General features: G+C 40.8%; 2 protein-coding genes, 2 long non-coding RNA genes and 1 other non-coding gene across 6 annotated transcripts; 3 read left to right on the top strand and 2 right to left on the bottom strand.

Moving 5' to 3' along the window:
- Positions 1–17: 17 nt before the first annotated feature.
- On the bottom strand, positions 18–13,162 carry sacm1la (SAC1 like phosphatidylinositide phosphatase a). The gene is made up of 20 exons (XM_053862170.1): positions 13,046–13,162; positions 9,300–9,397; positions 8,720–8,794; positions 8,390–8,517; positions 7,911–8,060; positions 7,207–7,266; positions 7,093–7,126; positions 6,899–7,000; positions 5,937–6,022; positions 5,451–5,537; positions 4,506–4,574; positions 4,357–4,436; positions 3,751–3,849; positions 3,536–3,674; positions 3,188–3,257; positions 3,043–3,115; positions 2,875–2,968; positions 1,649–1,741; positions 1,512–1,569; positions 18–862 (listed from the first exon to the last, which is right to left on the bottom strand). Exons 1-20 carry the CDS (start codon positions 13,072–13,074, stop codon positions 726–728), a joined length of 1,761 nt encoding a protein of 586 aa, XP_053718145.1. The 5' UTR covers positions 13,075–13,162; the 3' UTR covers positions 18–725.
- Positions 13,163–13,724: 562 nt separating this feature from the next.
- LOC128757112 (uncharacterized) lies at positions 13,725–15,609 on the top strand. Its single transcript, XR_008414361.1, has 6 exons — positions 13,725–13,842; positions 14,133–14,185; positions 14,265–14,325; positions 14,505–14,545; positions 14,814–14,855; positions 15,218–15,609. It is a non-coding gene; the product is annotated as an uncharacterized LOC128757112 (long non-coding RNA).
- LOC128758266 (small nucleolar RNA SNORD52) lies at positions 14,581–14,646 on the top strand. Its single transcript, XR_008414470.1, has one exon. It is a non-coding gene; the product is annotated as a small nucleolar RNA SNORD52 (small nucleolar RNA).
- Positions 15,610–17,758: 2,149 nt separating the features above from the next.
- On the top strand, positions 17,759–21,896 carry LOC128758120 (uncharacterized). The gene is made up of 3 exons (XR_008414438.1): positions 17,759–18,171; positions 18,399–19,558; positions 20,293–21,896. It is a non-coding gene; the product is annotated as an uncharacterized LOC128758120 (long non-coding RNA).
- A 265-nt stretch (positions 21,897–22,161) lies between these two features.
- Positions 22,162–26,333, bottom strand: ppp1r11 (protein phosphatase 1, regulatory (inhibitor) subunit 11). Of its 2 annotated transcripts, XM_053863958.1 has the most exons (4): positions 26,041–26,333; positions 25,090–25,198; positions 24,556–24,739; positions 22,162–23,128 (listed from the first exon to the last, which is right to left on the bottom strand). In XM_053863958.1, coding segments are annotated over exons 1-4 (372 nt in total). In that variant the 5' UTR covers positions 26,119–26,333; the 3' UTR covers positions 22,162–23,127. The 2 variants fall into 2 exon arrangements, with proteins under 2 accessions (XP_053719933.1, XP_053719934.1); XM_053863959.1 differs by lacking the exon at positions 22,162–23,128 and having other exon boundaries at positions 24,555–24,739.
- Positions 26,334–26,414: the final 81 nt, after the last annotated feature.

Here is a 26,414-nt window from a genome sequence, read left to right as displayed (position 1 = left end):
ATCACTGAGTGCACAAAGCATATCATATGTGTTTATTGAATCAAACCTACAGAAGATATGTTCATCATACACTCTGACTTACAAGATCGGATTTGTGTGGACGTCATGTCCAGAGAAAAGTCTGCACCTAAAAATATATTTAATCTTACACCACGACCAAAAATCATATGTGACCACAGTAAGGCAAAGAGACAATCAACAACATGATAACAGAGGTCAAATTACTACTCAGAGCTCCAGTCACATCTAAACAGATGTGCAGCAGTGCTATAATTTCAGAGTTGAAAAAGAAATTACAAACCAAGAGGAACAACAGTGAGGGAAGTTGTTCTCATCAAGCTCCAAAACATCGGATCAGAATTGAATCTGATTACATTGAATAACTAGGAGTGTATGTCAAACCATGGAAAACAACAGCTAGTGGTGGAGCAGATGAAGATGAGACTGACCCCAGATCACCTTCGTGTGCAAAGAAAGATTAGAGTTGTGTTCCACAGTGATGGCATGGTGCTTCAGCCAGAAGACTTTACAACGCTCATGTATTCAGGCTAACAGTGCAGTCAGGCAGTTAAACAGGAAAATGACCTCTGCCGGCAAATCTCGTGCAAACTGAGGAACAAGCTAGCCAGTAAGAACAGAATGCTTGAAGAATGAAGAGAGAGGAATCTGACTGTTGTGCAAACAGTAAAAATGAGCTCTCCAGGTCTGACACCACCTCTACCTCGTCAATCCAGCTTTTCTTTGTAAACCAGTTTGGGCGCGTCCACAAAGTCTTTGCCGTTGGAAAGGATGATGGAGCCTATGACGGTGCTAGTGGCTGCCCAGAACAAGACATAGGTCATTGTTTCACCCCATGTATCACCTGTGAAGTGATAAACAACGTCATCATGAAGTCTATTGGGGATCAACACTTAGTTAAACTCCATTTTTTGTCACAAACGTCATTTAGGATTGTGTTTTTAATGAGCAAGAGGGTTCAGGGTTATAAGCCAGGTCTGGACCTTTCTGGGTGGAGTTTGCATGTTGTGCCTGCTCAGGTTTTCTCTGGGTACTCCGTTTCCTCCGATAGCCCAAAGACATGCTCACTAGGTTAATTGGACACGCTAGATATGTGTGTGTCTGTGTGAGTGAATGGTGTGTGTGTCCTGTGATGGACTGGTGACCTGTCCAGGGTGTTTTACTGCCTCTCGCCCAATGCTCCAGCACTGGCCGCGACCCTGAACAGGACTAAGCAGTGGTTAACTGAACTATAGTGGTGGAGATACAAATGCAACAATCATTTAAATTTGACAATTTAAAGATGTGAAAGTTAAAAACAAAATTGAATGAATAATAATAATCATGGAACTCATGAACTGTGTCCAAAAGACTCAATTTGAGTTTCACCAACAAATTAAATCCCTCAGCGACGATTGTTTAGCTTGCACCTGAAGGCACTGATCATGGCCAAGATAGTCAGTTTAACGGACGCTCAGCATTAGCGGGAGAAAACCGACAGAGCATTGACTTACCAGCTTTGAGGAGACATAAGATGCACATCACGACAGCTGCCAGCATGATGAAAGGCAGCTGGAGAATCAGAGGATCAAAGGTTACATTCAAATTCTGAGGTTTCTGCAGCTGCTAACAGAAATTTCAATCTACTGACTGCAAGAACTTTCAAGTCATTCTTCACACGGAGAGGACTGGTAGCATCTGACTCATCCACAGTGTAGTTCCCCAGGAACAGATCAATGGAGTCCTACAAAAGCAGAACAGAACTGTGAGTGGGCAATAAATATATCGTAACTAAATAATAACACACACGATTGATGAATGTAGAACAACATTCTTACATACTGTTTCTGATTTTGACACAGATTTTGAGTCCTAAATGGTTCTGGATATTTTGTATTACAGTTAAAATGCAGCTACGAAGATGAAGAAGGAGGTACATTTTGAACACCACTTTGTCCACCAGCACTGATTTGTCGACGTTGACAAGTGTAAAAAAGTGACAGTGTCATATACAGCCATAGCCTTCTCGATGATCTCCGACACCACTATGTCCAATAAATGCTCTTTTACCAGTGGAAATTGCAGGTCGTAACAAACAGTGTACATAAAAAGGTGTCTAATGTTTCTCATACAAGCACCTAGTGCTGAATGGTATCAACAAAAATGGATATCACTTGAAAAGCTTTTGAAAACAACTGGCTACACAATGTATACAATAGATCATCTGCACCGGCAAAGTGAAGACTATATATAACTCCAGTATGTTTTATCAAACTGGTGGAAACTGTTCACTTATTCACAAAAAATTGCTCAACATTCAAAAATCCAAATGTCTTTACAGGTTTCACATCACAGTGAGAGAATGTGTTTTCAAATTTATTTCATTGACATCAGAATAAGGCTTATTTCGCTCTGGTATTGCAAACACAGATTATTACATTCCAATATTATTTCAGAAATGTCATATCAGTCAAATAAAATCTAAAATGCCTAAATTAACATCAACACATTAACTGTCAGACGATCTTCGTTTTTAACCCACACATCATTCTCGAAAAGTGCTTGTACATTGCATATATCAACACAATGTTATTTGGATCAGCATTCCTCAACTTCATAAATGATAAGGAATATATGCAGCATCTTTTATATTATGATGCACTGTAGTAATTTCCGGGGAGACAGCACATTGACTGACGTATGGGTGAATGAATGTAGTCTGAGAGATGATGAGTGGAGAGTGTTTGTGCGTGTGTGTGACCGGAGTTCCAATTCAATAATACAGAGAATTAAATCGGTCACTGTCGATATAGCATGTGATAGAGTATTGCCCCAGTTTCAACATTCGACTCTGTAGTATAGGCAGCATAGCCTTACTTGTCTGAAGCCATCAGAAAAGTTGTTCTTGTAATAGCGGATCATGGAGTTTAAGCCGTCCATCATCAGTCCCCAGTGGGTTCTTTTTCCTGTCCTGGAGGAGGAGATCAACGTGAAACATAGTGATAAGACCATCAACTGGGATGTTACTGAAAAGATCTCTGGTACCGTGTGAAGTCGGTTTTCAAAGCTCCAGTTCCAGCATACTGTACGGCGCATGCATTTGCATTGTCAGCCCATGCTGGTCAGACAGCACACACACACAACAGACCCTTTTTACAGAAAATCCATCACACTGGGTAGTGTCTCTTACCATTTTTGTAGATTGTCTCAAAGTCTGTCTGTGCTTCGATCTGTTGGCCCACGTTCAGGACTCCCAGCCTCTGAGAGACAAGAAAACAGGGGTCAACTAAACGCCACACAATGTCACAAAACTAGCAACAGTTATACATTAACCCATAATAATTATGAAGCATAACATAACATAAATCAAAACCTGTCAAACTCTATTTTCTTAATGATACAATGTGTCCCGTCACTGTCACTTACTCTACATACAAAGATCAAGTGTGATGGGAGTAACTACCTGTCAATCCATTAACCAAGTTTAAGGTGAGCTAAGAAATAAGTGCCGTGCGTGTGTGTACGTGAAGTCAGGTACCTTGAGCTGAGACTGCAGCGAGCAGCGTGCTAACATGCTCTGGATGACGTTCGTCCGATCCAGGCAGTCCATACAGTTGCTACGGAAGACTCCTCTCTGCTGAAGGACCACCTCATCCTTAGCGTTCACCATGAAGTATCTGTGGACACATACCCAAGCACAGAGAGTAAGTTCCGCAGCCTATCTACATTACTTTCACTGAAGTCAGATGGTACCCGTATTCATCCTGTGTGTCAGAAACAGCATCTACCAGCTTCTGCAGACGGTCCCATCTCATGTGGCTGCACTCCTTGTGGAAGTCAAAGGCTATGTAGCTGAGGGGAGATGGGACATGATTATTTCCTGTCAAGGCTGAGAGACATATATTATGTTAGTCATAATGCGATTCATTGAGAGCGTGTCGTCAGCAAAAATCAAAGCAAAAGTCAAAGTCACAGGGAGGACAACGGTAACGCATAAGTGAGCAGTGGCAGATTTAGATGTCAACCACACACTGTCTGACAGAAAATGGCAGGAAAGAACACTGTGAAAAATACTGACATATTTGACTATGTTTTAATACATAGTTTTCACATTTTTCTATATGGACATCTGAAATTTTTCAGATTTTATGATACAACACATAAAACAGATATGTACAACAATTATCATTATAATTGCTACACAATTTTCAGAAGAGAAATTTCATATTCCTATTTTCATATGATGATTTTGATCGAAATCCATAATGAATAAAGATTATTTTAGTTCTCAGGTTGAAAATAAACTGTGTGTAGCACACAGTAAAATATGTGGACAAAAGCAACAAGTGAATCACTTACTTGATCTTGTCGTTGTTCATGTTGGACACCATCTTGGCAAATGCTTCCTCCAGAGGCAATTCTGATCCTTTTTGGTTCACCTGCAAACAGCAACAACAACACTCTTCATAAATTCAATTATGAAGATTTTATATTCAAACAAGACTGACCAGGTTCAGTAGGGTTTGCTTCCCATACGTCAGCAGCTGCGAGTCAAAATGTCTTTGGAAGCCATCCATCTGTGTGAACGACAGACTGTTAAATCCAAAAAGAACAATTGAATGTATTTCCCAGTCACGAGGTACACAAGCCGTCCTGTGGGCCAATAAAACAACAATTGAAGCAGACATGCTGTGTTTTTGTCTTCTGGGATCAAATCACAGACATCCAGAGAGTATCAAAACAACATTGTAATTGTTTGTATTTAAGTTATACTTTGTACTACTGTACATCAACATTCACAAAAAGTTCGAGTGTGAGTGAGGTTTGTAAAGATGAATTGAATGAAGAGGTGATCAATACAGAAAAATATGCAACTTTTTCTTTAGATCAGGTTATAGTGAAAGAATTAAATTATTTTATGTGTTGACCACAGATCAGTCTAAAGTGCTGCCAATTCTGAAGGCAATGAGACACATTCTCTGTTCACAGATGACACATCCAGCCTGAATATGAGCAAGTGTCGCCAACCTTTTTGAAACTGGTACTGCATGACCTGGCTGAACAGGAATCTGGGTTACCTGGGGCCCCACGATAGCGACGCCTCTCCACCATCTACATACTGTATGTCGTTCTGAGATTGGATCAAAGCTCACCTACTCACTTCACCCTCAACTGAACGCTTTCTTTGGTCCCCATCCTCCCCTCCTTCCCCCACATTGTAGGCTGTGGCTGTGCCCAGACGGAAATCAAATTGTAACTTGTCAATTTACTGGCTACAATGTCCATAAGTTCCTTTCTAACAGTTCCTTTTAGGGGCTCTGCAGAAGGCCGAAAGAGTACAAGAGAAAACTCTGAAAAGATGAAAGATTGTTAAAAACATAGTAAATGAGTAAGTAAGCAATGTCAAGACAAGACAGGACCACATGTGCCGTTAGGTGACAAAGAAAACTCACGTGATTTGTGGCAGAACTGATGACTGGTTTAGGTTTGTATTTGAGATTGGGTCTCTGACTCCAATAGAAAGGCATCGAGCCACGAGTCTGTGGGCCGGAAACAACACAATGTTTGAGTATCTTGTATGCTTATCCCTCTCATCTCTTGTCATGTAAGCCTTCTGCATTCCTACTTCATTCTTGACTGGAACCAATATCCATATTTTTTTGTCAGAAAAATATCTAGTAGCATGCCAACATTTTTTTTCCTGAATTGATGCTTGATTGACTTGAAGCCAAGTCATTCATGATTTATAAAGACAACAATGGCTTGGTAGAAATTAATCTGGCAAACGAAAAATAACACAAAAATGCAGCATTGATTGTACCTGATGCAATTCAGTTGAATTTTAAACTTCAATCTCCACCAATTTAAATGGCTTTCAGGTATAAAAATTAATGCGTGGTTCATCTTTAACCTGATCACAATGCAGCTATTACACTCACCTGCACAAACGAAGCTTTGGCCCCTTCATACAAAACAATCTGCTCTGTCTCCACAAAATTAGCTGCATGACCTTCAGAATCAATCCCTGCAGATGCACGGTAGAGAGGATATTTTATGATTAATTCATTCAGAATGTCTGTGACAGTTGCGAATGAATCTATTATAAAGTAATCAAGGAAATAATAATAATAACAATCATAAGAATATCAATGTGATGAGAACACGTGATCAGAATGTGTCTCATTATCATAATTTTGGGATATTATTTAGCCATGCCTGAATCAATAGTAAAGATATTAGACTGACCTCAGTCAGGTTATCGTTTACACAGAGAGTTGCAGTCATGGTTTTACCCGACTCTGGATTAATAGTGTTCAATTAGAAGAAGCTAGAGAAGCAACAGCATGCCAATTGGTTCAGGCACTGATCCACAGGAAGCTAGATTTTAGTGATATTTGGTGCTGTTCGGATCAATTGAAAGTAAATAGAACAAACCCTTCTGTCAAAGACAACAGCCTTTTGACAATATTCTGTATGGTTTCCCAAGTAACACATACAGTTCTCTACAGTTGTGTATTAGCTTGTGCACTTTGTAATTTCTAGTGAGTCTTGTCACCTTTGTCACAAGACATTTATAAAATTGATATTTAATTTTAATACTTAAAATGAAAACAAAAGAGTATAAAACCACCGCCTCCAAAAATATGAAAATAGCATAAAGTATTCTGTGCAAAAGAACCAAATACATAAATGCCTGCAGGATGATTGACGGCAAAGAAATGGACCTGCATCCTATTATTGGATCTTGGATTCGTAAAAGATGCCAGTACAAACCAATGTCTGTAAGGGCAGCAACAATTTGAACAAGATGATACTGCAGTGATCTGACTGATCACATTTTTTGTGATTTCCACACTGGTAGTAGGTTTCATTCATTGACTCATCATTGACTACATTTTACCTCTGACGTAGTACCTGACACCTGCTCGGAAGCAACTTCTTCTTGAAATGAGAATCCACTCAAAGACTTTGCCATTTACAAAGCACGGCTTCATGACGATGACTGTGCGTGGAGGTTAAGGCAAAGTCAACAAAACACACAACATTAGTTGCATGACTGAGATTTTGCGTGTTGCTGTGATGAAAAAAGGATACAGCCATGCATTACAGGAAGTGCAAATCTATGGAGCTGCAGGTAAACAGAGAAATTAGTATTACTGTGCGCAGTGACAGACTGGAACACTGCTTGTACACTGGAAAGTCTGGTACCTCAGGCTCTGCTGCCAGCTCTCTAAGCAGATTTCCGTTCCACACAAACCTCTGATCTGCCTAGTAACGACACACAATAGGATTAACAAACAGCAGTTACAAACCTGGAAATGATAAGTCATAGGAGTGCACGAGCAAGTGTGACACATGAGCAGTATTGCCTCACAATAGATGTGAGTAAAAAAATTGAATCTTGAACAGTCCACTTGTGCAACTGCTCTTCACATAAGCTGCTTCACACGAATTGCATTCATTCTTAAACAAGGAGACAGAATCTTATATGTAAAACAACTCTTTGCTTTGTATCTTTTTTTTTTTAATCTTTGAAACAAAAATCTAAATGTTTTTCTTTACTGCCACTTCAGTGTTAAACCAGCTATTGAAGACCAAACAGATGTTGAACACCACTGTTACCGAAATAAACAGCAAGTAGCCGTTAGATCTGTGAAAGAGGGGGTGGGGATCAGTCATCTTCAACAGAACTGAAGGGCCACTAGTTGAGTTTGCTAAAGGGTTCAGCCCCTCAAGTTCATCTGGGACAATGGCACAAGGGAGGTACAGGACCGGGTGGCGGAATTACTCTCTCAAGCCTTGGGTGTTCCCAAATCAGAGCAGAGTTGGCAGGAGAAAGAAAAGTCTGGAAAGCCTCGAGGATGCTAGTATGATTACAATCGAAATGCAAAAAGAAAGTGAGTATATCTCACCCTCTCAAATATGCTCATGTCCTGGAAGTCCGGACTGGTATTGGCCAGGCGCTGCAGTGTGTGCGTCAAGTCATAGTCTGTGCAGAAGTAGAAGCCGTCTGTCATCAGCACGTTGTCAATCATGGACAGATACGTCTTATTTTCTTGCATCTAGATCAGGAGACAAAGAAATGTGTGAATGTTAGAAAGTCTTTCATATTTCTCTTTTTCTATAAAAAGACAGACAGACAGACAGACAGACAGACAGACAGACAGACAGACAGACAGACAGACAGACAGACAGACAGACAGACAGACAGACAGACAGACAGACAGACAGATAGACAGACAGATAGATAGATAGATAGATAGATTGATAGATAGATTGATAGATAGTAAGCTAGTTTGTAATGACAGTGGTCATCAGCAAGATGATGATGATGATGATGATTTTACATACCTGAATGACCACATTTCAATCAACAGATCATCTGACTGACCTGGGTCTCAGACAGATGTAGCAATGTCTTCTTGTAAGGGATGACGTCAAACTCCAAAGCCTTCCACACTGCGTGACCCAGTAGACAACCCACATTCTTCTTCCTGGTGATGACGATCAGGTACATCCCTAAGAAGACAGAAAAACCTCTGACAACCCAACTAATAAAGTCCAGACAAGTGAAATCATCTTAAATAGCAGAAACATCAACAATTAAGGCTTCAAACAGCCTTTAGGAGAACATGTCTCCTTCAATTATAACAGCATATTAAGGGACATGAGAATAATGTACATATAAATATGACATACACCTGATCAACAAGGCACATACCAGCAACAAGACGAACAGTGCCCATGATTCCACATATGGGTTTGGTGACCGCTGAAGGGGGCACATCTTTCTTTCCTGTGGAAGGGACAAGCTTTAGTCTTAGTAGATGAGCCAATAAGTTGCTCGCTGTAACTGTCACAATGAAGTCTGCATTTTACGCCGGTATCTAGTATCTGTACTGTCACCCCAAGTTGACACCACAAATGTTAGTTATTCAAAAATTTCAAATAATTTCAATTCGGTAGTTATTTTTAAGAAGATAAAAAACATGATAAATGTGAGTCTGGAACAAACATTTTTAAGAACACATTTTAATGCTACATTCCGGGTAACAGATATGGCTACACGCTAGAGGCTACTTTAGATTCAAGCTATTTCTAAAAGTTCGACTCACAAAAAGAACAGAGTTAAGTTTGTGTCAATCCAAATAAAATGTCGACCAATCAACAAAGAAGTTGACATTTAAGACTTTAAGGAAGTCAGACAGCACAACACATACATTCAGACACTTTAATAGTTAAAAAACAGATTTCAATATTATTCACCAGAATTAGGCACAGCTAAGAAGAATGTGTTTTACCTGCAAGGGTCATCTCATTTGAGACCCTGTTGATGACCAGAACTGCATCCACACCCTCATCACAAGCCTCAATGTAAAACTTGTCATAGGTTGTGTGCCTAAAACAGAATAGGACGCAAAGCTTTTAAAATCAGTTCCACAAGACATCAGGTCACAGAAAAGTGACTGGTATAGGATGCCACCTGTGCAACAAATCCAGTCGTGAAATTTCCTCGCTTGTAAATATTCCACCTCAACTGACAGCTTTATTTTAAGAAAACTGAAGAGTTTGGGAACAACACCAACTCAGCCACAAAGTGGTACCAGTAGGCCATGTAAACTGACGGAGAGGGGTCAGCGGATGCTGAGGCACATAGTGACTTTCTGCACAGTCAACTTCTACAGAGCCCCAAACTTCATGTGGCCTTCAGATTAGCCCAAGTACAGTATGCAGAGACCTTCATGGAATGGCTTTCCATGCTCAAGCAGCTGCATCCAAGCCATACATCACCAAGTGCAATGCAAAGCGTCGCATGCAATGGTGCAGGCCGCCAATGGATTTACTGCAGTGAGGATGCATTCTCAGGAGTGATGAATCATGCTTTTCCATATGGTAATCTGATGGACCAGTCTGGATTTGGAGGTTGCCAGGAGAATGGTACATTTCAGACAGCATTGTACCAAGTATGAAATTTGGTTGAAGAGGAATTATGGTGTTGGGTTGTTTTTCAAGAGTTGTGCTTCTCTCCTTCGTTCTAGTGAAAGGAACGTTGAATGCCCATCCTGCCAACCTTGTGGGAACAGTTTGGAGCCGACCCCTTCCTCTTCCAACATGACTGCGCAACAGTACACAAAGCAAGGGTCTGGTGTGGATGAACTTGACTGGCCTGCACTCCTGCCCTGAACCAATAAAAACACCATTGGGATTAATTTGCGAGAGTGACAGCCAGGCCTTCTCGACCTCACCAATGCACTTTTGGAAGAATGGTCAAAAATTCCTATAAACACACTCCTCAACCTTGTGGACAGTATTGCCAGAAGAGTTGAAGCTGTAGTAGCCGCGGAAGGTTGACCAACATCGTATTGAACCCTATGGCTTAGGAATGGGAGGCACTTAAATTCGTGAGTCATGAAGTAGGTGAGCAAATACTTTTGGTAACATAGTTTACCTCAAGCTACATTTCTTCCAAAGGTTCTGCTGCTGTAGGTACATTTTAAGAAATGAATAATGCATTCTGTAATGCAAAAACAGACCAACATAACCAGCTAAGCTTCCTCAAAGCAAAAGTGAAATAAAGAAGAAAAGGGTTCATTTAATTAAATCTGAGAATGTAAGACAGAATATTAAATTCAATTACACCTATATAATTTCAGATGCTTGAACAGGCATTAAACAGAATGGGATACAACTGAAATAGAAAAGGCTCAGATGCAAATTAATTAGAGAAAAATACAAGCAATTGTATTTCAAAATTAGCAATAGCAAATGTATACAATACTTAGCAACATTACAGCTCAGACATACAGGTTCCCTCTAGCCCTCAACAAAACTGGACCTTATTTAAAATCTTTAAATACCAAACAGTCTCCTTTTGTTAACCCTCTTAAACCCACCATGGACCATTGAACAGTGACCCCTCTCATAAACTCACATACATTCTACCCTGAAGCACAAAGAACCTTCATATAATCATGTGACATAGATGAGTTACGATGCGGAGCAGGGGCTCGCTCCGAATGGAACAAAGTTCTTCCTGATAATTATCTGTTTTAGTGTTAAACTACACCATGTGTTCATTCAGAAACTTGAGTTAAGGTATAAACATATTTGAATGTGTGATTAAAATGTGCAAATCTGCATCAACTTATGATCTTGCCATTCTCTGCATAGACTTTATCCACATTTTAAGATGAAACAGACATGTAATACTTAAGTGGGACATGTGCATCATCCTCTATGTGAGGAAATCTTCAGCAGCTCAGGAAAACACCACCCATATCATGACATGTTCTGTAATTTAAATTTGTACAACTCGGTAACGTATATCAGCATCCACGTTACATTTTTCCACCACTCATCGAAAAATGAAGACAATTGTTCCCTTAAATTTAGTTACACATTCATTTCAGTATACAATGATTTTAATAATAACCTGTGTAAAGAACTGAGATTGAATATCTACGTCAATATAAAGGACCAACACAAAACAGAGATCTGCAAATATATGTAGGAACAAAACTCATTTTGTCAGCTAGAAGTGTCAACATCTACAAGCTACTCAGTCTGATAAACAAGTGAGCAAAGTTTGGTTGCGTTTCTGTGCGAGTTCCCTCCAAGCTCTTTTCTCTGCACCTGTCACCACCTGCCCACCACTGCAACAAAAGCGTAAACAAATTAAACAGAGATCAACTTAAATTTAAATTTATGTAAGCTAGTTGTAAGCTAGTTTGAGCAAAAGATGTCTCAGGTAGATAGTGACACACCAGCACAACCACATGAATACTGGAGCTTTGTTCTTTACTAACTTAGTCCCACCCACATTTTTACATGTCTTACTCAGTGAGCAGTTTGTTTTAGAAATCCTGCAACAGCCTGTTTCCACATGCAACTTCAACTCAGAGACGCCTCCATGTTACACTTTCCTCAAATGGAATGCATGTTTGAATTAACTATTTGATCACAGAAAAAAAAAAGTTAAACAATGAACAAACACTATTTTTCCATAATTAATTAATAGAAAATTAACACATTTAAGTCCCTGTCCATTATTCATATACTGATTATATTACGTTACACTATCCACTTTCTTTGCGGATCTTAGTTAACCTTTCATGAGTTTATTAAAAACATGTCCACACATCTCACAGTGGAGCACTCATTTACTCACTCTCCTTGTGGCCTGACTTGGGAAAACAACAAGGTTTTAAAAATGAAGACAAAAATAAAGCATCCTGCCAGTAACATTTGCTTGTCTCAATATAGATTAAGCCATGGAAGTCCAAATACACTGAGTGCAGGGTGCAGTGAGTGAATGGCTCATTCATAAAGTGACAACATCTCTCTGACTTCAAATTTTTTATTCTTCCATAACATTTTTATTTGTATCTAGATTAAGTCATTTTCAAATTATACCTTATTGTATTGTGTAGTCCAACTCTGTTAACTCAGACAATGTTTTCTTACATTACGTGTTGACCTTTACCAATGTAACTACAGTACAGAAAAATATACTATTTATAGTCATCTTAACGGATTCTTGAGAATATACCTTCAATACTGACTCGATGTTGTCAATTTATTAAGCATAATTTTTGCTTTGTCTAATCTAAAATCGACATACAGAAATGCTGACAGTTCCGTTTTTTAACTTTCTATTCAGTGTTTCACAGATCTGTTAACGTAAGCATTTAGCTCTCTTCCATACAGGTCAATCAATCACAATTTGTACGCAGTTGTCTGTTTTGTCGATTTAACAACTGTCGAGGCTCCTTTCGAGCTGGCTACAACTCGAGAAATAATACAAAAAAATCACCTATGAATTAAGGTAGCAACAAAAGTCTCTCAAAAATGCGTACTTTGTTTAATGACTAATTGTTGAGTCAAAGTTGGTGGCTTCCTGCTCTACCAGATGAGCCGGTCAGTGAACTTCACTCGTCATGACATGGTAAAACTGCCAACTACTTAGCCCAAATCACATTTTCGAACATAGATTTAGACGAATCTACATGGATATATGGAGATAAATGTGCAAAATGTGTTAACTCACAGATTGTATCGCTGATAGGCGGTCGCCATCTTCGATGTATCTATTTGACCTCAGCGTCGTCACTGGTGGGAGCGGCTTCTCAGACTTTGTGTTGCCAGGCTAATGTCAAACACGTATTTGCAACTCCCATTTTCATCGTTGAAAATGGGACCATTGTTACGTAGATCTGGCAACCTGAATCCAGCAAGACAGGCGAAATTGATGAAGTTGCAAAGTGGCCAGCTCGTTCATTGTTCGTGGGTGTACTGTTCTTTCCATTGTAAGTCTGAACGTTAATTATCCCGTCTGTTTTCTATCTTTTCTATCCTCATCACTTGTCTGTGTGTTCATGACTAGAGCTAAAAAGGGTGGTTTGTCGCGCCTATTAATAAAATGTATAGTCCACAACGATGACACACGGTGCCATTCAAACTTATTAATTAAGAGCCATTTCATTGCCCTTGTACTGCTTCGAATGTGAGAAAGAGATTGCACTGAATCTCCATCAGCGTCTTGACTCACATTTCTCTAACATGAAACATAATGATCGTTAATAATGAACAATCTTAATGTAATTTTTTTTATTTGTTTGATAACGAAAGAGGAAGCTCGATGTGGTAAATAGTGAGTGAGAGAGGGCGCTTTACAACAGGCGATAGCGAGGACACCTAAGGCTTGAAGACCCCGTTATAAAAGGCGAAACGCTTCCGTCAGTAGTCCTCTTCACGTTACTCGCTGCTCCGAAGACATGGGTGGTGAAGTGTTCAACTTCGCCTGTTGTTTAACTTATTCTAGTGGATTGACTAGTCCTGCATTTGGTAAGTCAATAAATAAAAACGACGATGTTCTGGTGCAAGAACTTTAAACGCATGCATTGGTTGATCAAGCCACATAGCGTCATCTAGCCAAACCAGTAGCACGTGGTCTGCAGTGTACTTCACGGATCCTAGACGGGTTTATAATAATTAGAATTGAAAAGCGGTCACATTTTCGATATAGTTTAATCAAACACGTAATTCAGATATTGGATCCTCTTAACTCGAAAGGCCTGCTCAGTAGTTTTCAAACTTGTATTTTCACTGCGCTGAAACCTGTTTTCGTGTTGTAGGTGCAGTGTGGGAAGTTGGTTAAGACTGGATTCGAAGATGATTCCATTTGCTGGTGAATATCGTTGCCCACTGGTTATCCTTTTGAGTTCAGTAGTATACCGTTTCCTGACTGACATTACTGATTTCTCTAGGATGATATGAACGCTCTAAATCCGGGTGGAAGTCTGGACTGCACGTTGGGACCACTCAAAGGTGATGGTTGGTATTGCTCTGACGTTCTGAACACTTTAAGCACTGCAATGATGATTCATAGACTAGAGTCTCTGATTTAACAATGAAGCTCTTTCACAGTGCACTGAGCAAGTTTGTCTTGTGCCTGACTGCTTTACCTAAGACTGGGTGGACCATAAATGTTGCTTTTATACTTCTAGGTTACTGGAGAGTGACAGAACTGGCTCTCAGCTGTCCTAAGGTAAATGTGGATTTGAAAACGAAAAAGTCACCATGTGGAATGATGAATTTGCAGACTAGAGTCTCTGAGAAAATATGAAGTTTTTCACAGTGCACTGACCACATGACTGAACTTGAACTGTCTGTATAATAAGCAGTTAAAGCATTTTACTCCCCTACTGATGTATGCTGATGTCTACATCATACTAAAGTAGTAGTTCTTATGTCTGAATTGTAAATTCTTTAAAGGTTGATGGTCACATTACTAAACAATTCATTTTTTTTAACAGTTCTCGCTACTCTGACCAATGGAAAGAGGAATGTTCTCTTCAGTAAGTTTATTTAAAAAACCGTCTTACAGCTATGCTACAAACCTGATTTGCTATTAGGATCATAAATGTATATTTATATAAGCTCCTTGCACCCCTGTCTGAAAGTCTGGCTTGTCGATGATGATTCACTTTTTCGGTTCGACTGAAACACTGATGTTTACTCGCAGCGCACTGAGACGGTCAGACTGACTTTCGGAGGTCCAAACTTTACAGGTTTAGCCACTTGGCTTTTGGGGTTTCACTAGCTCAAGGATTATTAGTGGTGCCATTTGTTTTTCTTAATATTTGGTAATGGTGTATTTGTTTAATGTCTCCTGTAGAAAGAATAAACGCTATCTAACATTGTTTCATTATCCTTGCAGATGCCATTATGGAATGGAAGGAAAATGGTGATATTGGCATTAAGACCTGTGTAAAATGACCTGTGCAATGAAAATAAATGGATAACAATTTCCTAGTTTTTTTCCAAGTTTCATGTGTCTTTAGTTTTTGAAAAGTTTGCTTTAATCAAGATCTAATGTGTTTAACACGTTACTCAATGTACTTGGACAGGCGGACTTGGGAGACAAAGGGAATTTGGTTCTCTGTACTCTAGCTTTCAATGTGCTTGCAAACAATGCTTGAAATTGGTCTTGGTTATTTTTGTGTACAGTTATGTGACTGAATGAAGGACTGTTCTTGGCTTCGAAGGCTCCAGAATACCAGTCACACCCTCCCCACAGCAGCAGAGCTCCTCCAGTGGTGGAATGTGTGAGCAATACACCCATGTGCAAGAGGTCCATAGATTCTGGACCTTTTCTACATGAAATCAGCGTCATACAGTGCTGCCTTTAAACTGTTGTATTTATAAGCCATTTAATTGTATGTAATTGAAATGAATGCAAGCAAGTTGTGCTGAATCCCCATCAGGGTGAATCAAGTATTTGCTGTACCTTATGCATTTAGTAAATTAATATTCTACACATCTTGACCCAAGTCCCCTGCAGTGAATGTGATTCCACATAAAATTACCTGCATTTTGAGCTGGGGGCGGGGGGGTTCTGCATTATATGTGCAGGCAATTGACCTTCCTGCAAACCGTCACTTTATCATGGATCCTAAGAGCTGAGTTGCAGGGAGCTTGGTGCTGCTGATAGGAGGGTCTCCCATGACAGTGTGGTCTTGGGTGAGAAAACAGACCAATGCCTTAGCAAGTCAAGATTCTGATTCAACTGTCACCGGTCTGCTTTTGGTGGTGTTGGTCTATAGGACACCAATGGAAGTGTTTAGGACAGCAAGCAGTGATCCTTCTCACCATATTGTTCAATGCGATCCTGAAGGCTGAGAGGAGGACAAGTAGAGGAAGTGTCACAACTGTAGCACCTACAGAGGGATCAAGTTGATGAGTCCCACTATGAAGGTGTGGGAAATGGTGGTTGACCACAGGCTGAGAGTAGAGGTCAGCATCAGTGAGCAGCAGTATGGTTTGATGCTGAGAAAGAGCTGTTCTGTTATTTTCTCTTACAGATGATCAGGAGTTGTACTGTGTCTGTGGATCCGGAGGAAGCCTATGACTGAGTTCTGAGATAGGAAGTGTGGTTCTGTATGAGGAAGTCAGGAGCATCAAAGACATAGGTGACGGTTGTGCAGGACATGTATCAGGACAGTGAGACAGTGATGAGGTGTGCTGTCGGAGTGACAGGGCTTCAGGGTGCCAGACCTGCCATGATGGTTGGTCCAGAGACATTAGTAGTTAGGTGTTAGAATTGAAGATGCTGTATTTTCAGTGGGAGTGACTCGGAGGGACAATAATAGAAACCAATATATCTGACTCATACATCCCATCACTGTCCCTGAGGTCTGCAGGTTAGCTGCTTCAATGAGTACATACATCATCAATTAACCACCGCTTAGTCCTGTCTAGGAGCAGTCTATCCCGGCAGTCATTGGCGAGAGGCCGGAATACACCCTGGACAGATCACCAGTCCTTGTGAGCAGTGGGGAAAACCGGAGTACCCGGAGAAAACCCACATGCACACGGTGAGAACATGCCTGCTCTATGCAGAAAAGTGGTCCGACCAAAGGATGAAACTCACAACCTTTTTGCTGCAAGATAAAAGTGCTAACCACCAGGCTGCCGTGTTGCACACTTCTACAAGTAGTTACTCCTAAAAGCAGACTAAAGTCTCTCTCAAGAGGTGACCAGGCTGTGATGGCGGCCCCAAAGCTATGGAATTTGCTACCATTGCACATCCGACAGGCCTCCTCACGACTCATTTAATGGTGTGTGTGTGTGTTTTTTTTAAACCTACTTGTATTGTAATGTCGTTAATTTATTGGACCTCTACTTCTGTCCATTAATGGACCTTGGTCACCTTCGGTGTGTAAAATGTAATGGACTCGGTCTGAGGGACATGTGGAGAAATTGAAGACGAAATGGAACACATGAAGGCCAGAAGGTGGTTTGGAGATGAGAGACGGGACGAGTAGGATGAAGAATGTCAGACATGGAAGTACTGGGAAAAAGAACAAGACTTTCATTGAGGTTCATGGATGTGATGACGGAGGATAGGTAAACAGGAGAAAGCAAAACATAGGCTAAGTTAGTGGATACTTAGTGTGGCAACAAAGAAAGAAAATGCAGAAAGAACAAGACGTGTTGGCAATTGTGAGATTGTCTCCATGATTTGGTCCTTTTATGCAATAATCAATGGTGATCTTTGTTTTGTTCACATTTTATGCTGTCTAGTATTAAAAACCTTGTGGCTGACACTGGTCTTGGCAGCACTTCAGAGAATACAGTAACAGCCTCACTTGTCCTCTAACCACAGTAGTGTGACATATTAGGATTTTCCAGCATGCGTGCAGTTGGTTAACAGTTTGCTCTGTGTGATGTATTTTCTTCGAAGGCCGAGTGTTTTTCGCCCAATTCTTCAAATGCTGAGGTAATTAACAAAGGGGGAACCGCTGTTTTAATAACACATGGAAATAGTGTAGGTTGAACGGCGTGGACCGCAGTGGGATTCACACAGTGATCAGCTGCATTCCTGTGCTATTTATGTACATGGCAAGTCACAAATGAGTCTGAACAATGTGCAGCTGCCAATGTACTTTATTTTGAAGGCCAACAGACAACCGGTAGTTCTATAGCTTTGTTTTTCACCCTTGGCTAAACCAAGCAGGAGCCTACAGGGTGCTGACGTGGTGGTTCTCGAATAAAGTTGGTCGGGACGGTAAATTAACCCACCGGAGCCGCCCGGTGCTGTATATGGATCGGTAGGTTGCTGTTTTTGTCGCTAAACCAGGAGAGCTAGCAGCTAGCTACCGCGGCTTTAAGGTGAGTCTCAACTCTTGTCCCACACAGTCACTGGAATCCTTCACATCGTTACCACTTTTCTAATGTACTGGTAGCATGTTTTATTCTCACCCAAGAGCAAGATTAAAGAGTTGGTTGATGGTGAACGTCAAGACATGTCGATGACACGCCCGGTGGTTATGCAGTTATGCATGGTTATGTATCTTATTGTCTTGGACTAAGGTGTTTTGTTTTGTTTCTTTTGGCAGGTCGGGGGAGTAGGAAGAACTGAACTCGGGATGGGGGGCGTTTTTTTTTGCTGACTTTAGCACAACCAAGTAGCGCCTCCGGACCTGGGTTCTGTTGTCAAGTTTGTAAACGTGATACACCCAAGCCCGTCCGATGTTGCCCAACTGAGTGAGCTGCTTCGGATTTTGGAGAGTTTGTACGTTGAAACGTCCCGGTCGTCGATGACCGATGACGTCACATTTTCCGTCTCAGTGACAGCTTTTGACAGTGACGTGTCTACCTTCCCCCGGTGTGTCACAGAGGAGCAGCCAACTCAAACCAAACGCCTTTGATTGCTCAACAGCTACGTGAAGGAACCATGACAGCTGTGGTGGGTAAAGCCTGGGGCTGGGTGCGCTCCTGGGGGTGCAGCAACAGCAACTCCAGCTTCAGCAGTGGAAACTCAGAAGGTGTCAGAGGATGGACATCCTGGATCTGGGGAGGATGGAAACGCCAAAGTGACCAAAGCAGTTATGTAGAAGAATACTGGGAAGCCCATGAGAAGATCCAGCCTGTGGAGATAGAAGAAATCCATGCAAGTCAGCAGGAGGGAGAACCAGCAACCAGATGGTGGAATAGATATCTTCCAGTTCACTTCTTTTATTGGCCAAGGAGCATTCAAACTGCAAGGAAACGAGTTCAGGTTCAAAAAGGTGGTGCAGACATGGATGGGGACTTCTCTGACTATGGAACACCACCCCCGTCCCCACCTCCCTCATCAAAGATTTCATCTCCTTTTCGACTGTTTGTTGATAGCTGCAATATGGAAATCCTTCCAGAGCACTATGATATTTGCTTCAACTTCCTGCGCCACCTGTTTGACTTGTTTGTGGTTGGCTTTCTGTGGACTGTGTCCCCTCCTACCAAGCTGATCCTAGAGGTTTTTGGAGTCCAAGGCACACTGAGGTTGTGGTTCCATGGTATGGCCATGTTTTTTGTCTCCACTGTAGGGATGGCAGGGCTGCTCTGGCTGATCCAGGAGTATCTCCCTCAGTTTGCGCTCATCTATGGTGTCATGCAGGCCATGGTCATCTCAGTGAGCATGAAACAGAGCATGCTCTTCAATGTGAAAGAGGACAAAGAAAGTCCAGATGATGAAAGCAAAGAGACAAACAACAAGAAAGACATTTAGTGAGCAGAGGTAAGAAGGGTAAGACACTTGTATGTCATGTTCATTCAGGGACAAGTGTGCAAATGTTCTGAGTGAAATCGCTATATGAGGAATCCAGAGTGAAGTACACTTGTACAAAAAGGAGAAGGATATTAAAAAGCTATTCCCAGTAAATGAATATATCCAGCAGATGTTGTGTAAGCATCTACAAAGATAAATAAAAGATACCAACATTTTCTGAGCAGTCATACAGATTAGAATCTGTTGTCGAAACATAGTGGCGAATGGCACTGGAGCTTTTGTGTTTGAATTGAAATTTGGGAGGACATGGGCTGTTTCTGCATTGAGTTTGAATGACTTGCAGTTCAACACCATCTCAAACCTGCTGGAGTATAGCATGCTGGCTAACCAGGTCCATCTATTTAAATGAAATGGTCACATGGTTAACTTGCTGCTTTTGTTTGGGTTGAGACAGGCGATTGTTTTTGGAACCCAGCAGTCTGGCATTGTGAAACTTGCGTTTAAATGCCATGATTGTCTGCGCGTGAGCAAGGCATGTTTGATTTATTGACTGGAATGAATAAGACCTGTGAATGACATTGGTAAACACACCAGTACATGGATCCCAAGATTCTGTTCAGGCTTTAAAGACCTACCATCTCGGTAGATGATTGTGTCGGTATCAGAGTCATGCAATTCATGTAGCCCTGCAGCAGCCACAGGTGGAGTAAAAATGTACTGAAGATGCATCTTGTCATCCACAGGAGTCCAGCAACTTCACGTCACCTCCAGACTCACACTAGCTGGATACACTACTATGGACAATCTTCTGGCCCAAAGCGAATACTGACGACAAAATGTCACTTTATAGGTATATGACCCTGATGTTATCACCTGGATCTTGACCAAAAAAAGACAACAGAACGTTCAACTTCATGTTTAGATAACTTGCTGTCTAGTTCCGTTTATGGTTTTTGACTAGAATGTTTTATTCCACAAAGGAAAACAATATGCAAGACAATTTAGCACCACTCCGAGACTTGATGCTGACTAAACCAAGGAAAAATGCTGTTGGGAAATTAACACCAGAGAGGGGCATTTGGTCAGAGACAAAAGCCAGCGTGCTCTTGGAATTATTTCTGGCATTTGAGGAATCTCTGTCCTTATCTGAAGAAACCAGGTTATGAACTTAATTGTGACATCAAAGCTACAAGTTTGATCCTGATCTTTTGCTAAGTGATTTTGATGCAGAATGCTTATTTTTATCTTTCTATCAAAGATTGTATTCACAGCCTCTGCCAATAGGTTAAGACATTTGAGATTGCTCCGTTTTCATGTGCAACTCTGTCAAAGCATTAGACATATGAAAAAGTTGCAGTTTAAAGTTCTTAATGTTGTCCAAGTTATAGAAGTGGACAGATACTCATGTATTTTGCTTCATTTTGTATTTAATAATTCACTGTTGCCATAATGCTAATGATTTTTTGGCATGTTCTGTAAAACACTCCCATTTGAGCACCTTTATTAATGTCGTATATCAGTGGCCACACCACTCTGAATGGATTACATTACAACTACAAAGTTTTTCAGTTTTTTTTCCACAATCTTGCTATTTCAGTCCCTCAGACTCAAAGCATAGGAAACTGAGGAAAAATGTTTTCTGTGTGATAAACCTATTGCTTGATAATATATTTTGAGCAATTTTTGGTTAACGATATTTCAAGTGCAGGTACATTATGTTTGGGTTCTTGTAAGTTAGCACTGTGAAAAAAGTGGCGTACATCAGCACCAAACATTAAGAACTTGTGCTATATTGAGACAAAAAAATGGGATGTTATAATGGTCAGTTTCTTGTGAGACAGTTGTAAGAATACAGATATATGCTTGAGATTTGGGCACGTTTTGAGTTGAATATCAAAGCAATTTCTATCTGACTCTATTACCAAGTCAATTACAACAGTTTCTGATTGTCTTGTAACACAGATGTTCTGCCATCAAATTAAGTGTGGGATCTCAGAGGAAACTTGTTACTTACATCTTTCTACTTTTGACTTCTCAATATTATATCATTTTTCAGCAAGACCCTGGACTCAACAAGGTTAACGTGCAATTACAGCTGCTGCTTATTTTGGTTGTTTTTAAAACGGCACTCAAATGTCTTGATGAAGAATGTTCAAATAGACTCAAGTGTTTGGGTTAAGAATGTTCATTTATTAATGTAAATATATGCAAATGTGTGCAAATCTTGCTTCCTGTCATACTATTGGTGGTTTTGAAAAGCAGATGTCACGTACCGTTGCCACTGTTTGTACACGCACCCACTTCAGAGCTAACCCATCACTGTTGTTTCAATAAAACACCCATGAAAGATTCTATGTCTGGATTAATTTGGTTCAGTTTTGAGTATGGACTCCAACAGGCATCAGACAGCAGAATATATTTGAAAAGGCAAATGTGGGGAAATCCACACAAGCAGGGATCATACTAACCCAACACAGAACAGACCCAGGTGTGCTGCGGGTGGTCTCCGGGTTCAAACTCAAAGTTGTACTTATTGGTTGCAGTTTCTCTGAGGCTTTGAATACTTTTTCTTCAACAACAAAACATGTCTTGTTAAAATTCAGAAGTATACATATTTATTTTGTATGTACATAACACATTGACTAACTGCAGTAACAGATTGCATTCTGACATGTTAAATCCAACATAACTGAGCAGGTTTGACAATTTACAACCCCATTCAATTAGAACAGACCAGTTAATGTAGCTTCAGTTACTCTTTATTACTTATTCTGGCAACGTTACATCAGAAGCGTCAACGGTAAAAAGAAGTTGAAATGCTGCTTCACACGTGTAAAAAAATCAGACGATTCGAACTACCGATATGAAATGTTCTTTCTGAACCTCTGATCAAACACATTTAGTCACGTCAACAAATCAGTTTTAAATTAAAATGTTTCAATTTCCGTATACATGAGAGGGGTACCTGACCTGCCATGCCTCTGACTCCTGTCACTAGCCTGCAAAAACAACACGAAAATGCACTGAAACATCTCCATGCCAACTATTAGATGCTTCTGTTGTTGACTGAACTATGTTGGAGAAGCTCAAAAACTAGAGTCGTGGGAGAGCCCTAGTTTAACAAGTGACAACTGTTCGACGAGCATAGAGCCAGTATCCTCACTGTTCAGAACTGAAATTCACATTAAAACTGCACGCATTAAGCTTAATAGTATATACTTGAAAGTGCAATAGCAGCACATGAGCCATGTCACCCAGTGAATACAGGAGTGGAGAAGAACTGCAGATGTGGAGGCCGTGGTACCAGTGCTGTACGAAGAATGGTGATGAAGGGGAACTCTGCTCACAGCTGAGAACCAAGCCTGAGTCAGCAGTCATGCATCTTTACCTGGTAAGCGCTCACGGTCCGGGTCAGTCTGCAGATCCGCACCAACATGACAAACACTCAATGTCTTTTTTTTGTCATTTTGTTTTTAACCCAACACTTGCCCTTCACTCTTTGTATGATTCAGTGTGTCAATATATCTGCTTTGTTGCCCAGGCTCCAAGGATTGTGCACAGCTCCGGCTCCTCGTGGTTCTGTGGAGAAAGGAGTCATTAAGACCATTCAACAGTGAACAATCTGAGATAATTAGGACTTAGTACTGCGGTCAATTTTCCTACTTTCTCTCCATTTGTTTCATTATAGTACCTAATGTTTTCAAGTATTCAAAAATAAATATGGATATAAATCACTTCACTGGGTAAAAATGTGCATTTTCAAAATATATATACAGTATATGGGCTTCAGGAAACAGTGTCCTTATGTTCAGTGCCCACTAGATGGCACTTTCAAGTCTAATATCTTTGGATTTGAACAACCATTGCAATGAAACCTCATATCACTTATACCCCAAGAGAACCACAACTATCTACTAGTGATGTATGATACCAGCATCGGTACTGGCCCATATTGGTCTATTTTGCTGTACTCATCAAATACCCAATACCTACTACAGTGTTCCTCCACTTCATTCATTCATTCATTCATTCATTGGATTCAGTGCTATTTATTTATTTTAAAGAGGTTGAGTGTTGTTGTTGACGTTGATTGCTTTTTACTGTATAAGAGCAAGAGTGATATTAGGACACTGACTGCAGCTCGGCCCAGTGTGAAACACGACAACAAAGCTGAGCGTGCAAGAGTTAATGATCATAGTTTTAACTGTAATTTTAACACCAGGAACTCAACAGTTTACACTGTTGATTTGATTAGCTCCACTCGTGCGTCTACCCCAATGAGACTGTCTTTGATCAGGTGAGTTATGAGCAGCTCCAGCTACTGTGAGAGTGATACTGGAGGAGTTTTCTTTTCATGACTGTAATTTAAAATGTGTTTAATTCAAGAAAATGCTCAATAATGACATGAGTAATTACTCTGACTCTGTTCAGAATGATCGGTGATACCCTGTACTAACCCAAGGTTACATTAAGGTATCAGGACATCCCTATTAACTAGTTGTTGTTTTTTCTCCACACCGCATGAAAACACAGTGGTTGTTTCTAATTTTGTCTTGGTTGAATTTCATAGTGGTAGTCAAGTGTAACACTAATAACTGAGGCCACCATGGATTACAGTGTTTTTCAACCAGCACACTCGTGTGCCGTGAGTGACTGTCAAGTGTGCTGTGGAAATGAGCCAGTTTCAACTAATTTGTCCATAGACAGAGTTGGGCAATATGATGAAATTGAATCATGAACAATTACAACCTGTTGACGAGCTACCAATGTGAGGAGATTACCTGGATTTGGTCACATTCTTTTTATACACTGTAGATCCATGCTTAACACATTACAAGCTGTCTAAAATCAAGCTACAGCAGTCTAAAATCAACAGGACTTTTGTTGTAGCACAATTAGGTTTTGGCCGAGGTTCATTTCATGGTGTGCTTCAAGATTTTTTTTCAATGAACGAAGTGTGCCATGACTTAGAAAAGGGTGAGAAATACTGGTTTATGGTAACTCACTAATGGGTATTAGACCCTCCAGAATTTGTGGGCGCTGTGGGTTCCTGGTCTCTTCTGTGACTGTGATCCCTCCTGCCATGACCTAAGATACAGTGAGCACTGCCACACCCCTCATCGTCCTCCCCTCCATCACTCTCAGAGGAGGATTCGCCAAACTGTCGAGGTTTTTCATAGATACAACAACCTAGAACAGAGAACACTACTGGTGAAGACAGATTCAAACACAGACTACAAAATAAGTAGTAAGTAGTAGGAATATCAACAAAGAGACATTTGATTTAAATGGATTAGGAATCTAGCAACAGTGTGCTGGCATCAAAAGGAAGTGAGAGAGAGCTTCTTTATCTCCCTGCTCCAGTTAAAATAAATACATTAATCGACCAAGGCCATAAAATCAATGTTAATATTCCTCAATTTATTTGGCCAGTAAGTCTTGACATTTTACATTCAAATGGCGTCAGTGGAGTAAATACAAAAAGGATGCAAAACAAGTGCCAGCAGATTTTTCTAAGAAACGACTACTATGGTACTCACATTTTGATGACCGCCTCCCCAGGTGCTCGTTGTCCACTGTGTCACTGGACCACTCCACCTTCTTCTCTGTCTTCCTCTTTCTCAACTTGATTGTCAGGCTACGTCCCTCCTGCACAAGTCAGACACAGATTGTTGGCTTGCTCGGTGCAGTAATGTCTAAATTGGATGTTTTCCACATAAGGCAAGAACTCTTCTCCAAATTAGATTCCCTGCCACAAATAAGTTCTGACAGAGCTCTATTTCGCCCCAAGCCACACTGCTGCAAGGACAGAAGTTTCCCCATTACCTCTCGAGCTTTTGCTAAAAATGTGGCCATTAGCGATTGTTTTGTTGTCACAACTAAGAAACAATTCTGCAGCAAGTGGCATTGAACCTGTGACCTAGATTAGTTGAAGCAGAAGATACGGAATAATATGGTGTGCTCAACACAGAACATGTGGAATCGCCACAGTATATTCGGAGGAGCGATTATGATTGGAAAACATTTGGACAATTGCCGTTTAAAGTGACATCGGGCCATGAAGGAAAAAGGTAAAACCCTTAAGCTGAAGGAGCGGCCAGCGCAGTGGTTCTATCAGACCCACCTATTAAACAAACCCATCCTCGGCAACTCCATGTGATGCACTGGGGTTTACAGTGGACATAGGGGTTGCGGTGTTTGTACAGCTGATCAAAACACGATAGTATTGGAGGCGTACATAAAGCAGTTGCGAACAATACTGTAGAAAAACTACACTGGATTGTGTTAAAGACCGTGACAACAGTGTCTCCATGTGCGTCGAGGGACTGCAAGTGAGACGTTACTATCTTGTGGAGCAGTATTAGCTCAGGCAGTTGCGGCTCACCAATGCTTCAAATCAGACAACGCGGCCTTTCACCGATAGTAAGGATCGATTTTACCATCGGCCAGCAGGTCACAATATAAATGTTCAGGGTAAACGCGTAGCTTACTTGCTGGGGTGGCGGCGGGGTGCTTGTCTGCACGGTCTCCGTTATCGTTTCACTTGACGTTCCCGGAACCTCAGCCATACCTGAAGCTACCTGGCTAAAGCTAAAACTAGACCGATATACAGATGAGAGCAGTCTGAGGACAAACGACGGTGGTGCGCGGAAAGCGTTATGGTACACAGAGAACGTCTGCCTTTTTTCCCCAAGACTCAAACGCTATCAAGAGACAATTATGTTTCAGCAATGTGATGAGATGTTGCTACACTGAGTCAACCACTGGTCAGGCAGAGCTGAACCGGAAGTTAAAAAAAAGTAAAAGCAAGATGGAAATAGCAAGGTTTTGCATTCAGTATTCCATAAACTCGAATACTTAACTC

Source organism: Synchiropus splendidus, chromosome 4 (genome assembly GCF_027744825.2).
Source record: "Synchiropus splendidus isolate RoL2022-P1 chromosome 4, RoL_Sspl_1.0, whole genome shotgun sequence".
Taxonomy (NCBI): Eukaryota; Metazoa; Chordata; class Actinopteri; order Syngnathiformes; family Callionymidae; genus Synchiropus; species Synchiropus splendidus.
The sequence above is the reverse complement of the archived record's forward strand: the minus strand, read 5'-3'. Positions and strand labels throughout refer to the sequence as shown.

Excerpts from the sequence above, each read along its gene's own strand:
- sacm1la (XM_053862170.1), bottom strand. The coding sequence starts at position 13,074 with ATGGCGACCGCCTATCAGCGATACAATCT. Across the intron at positions 4,437-4,505 it reads AGCAAACCCTACTGAACCTG|GTGAACCAAAAAGGATCAGA; the intron begins GTCAGTCTTGTT and ends TGCTGTTTGCAG. Across the intron at positions 2,969-3,042 it reads TTGAAAACCGACTTCACACG|GACAGGAAAAAGAACCCACT; the intron begins GTACCAGAGATC and ends CTCCTCCTCCAG.
- ppp1r11 (XM_053863958.1), bottom strand. The coding sequence starts at position 26,118 with ATGGCTGAGGTTCCGGGAACGTCAAGTGAAACGATAACGGAGACCGTG. Across the intron at positions 25,199-26,040 it reads CCCCGCCGCCACCCCAGCAA|GAGGGACGTAGCCTGACAAT; the intron begins GTAAGCTACGCG and ends TGACTTGTGCAG. Across the intron at positions 24,740-25,089 it reads GGGGAGGCGGTCATCAAAAT|GTTGTTGTATCTATGAAAAA; the intron begins GTGAGTACCATA and ends TCTCTGTTCTAG.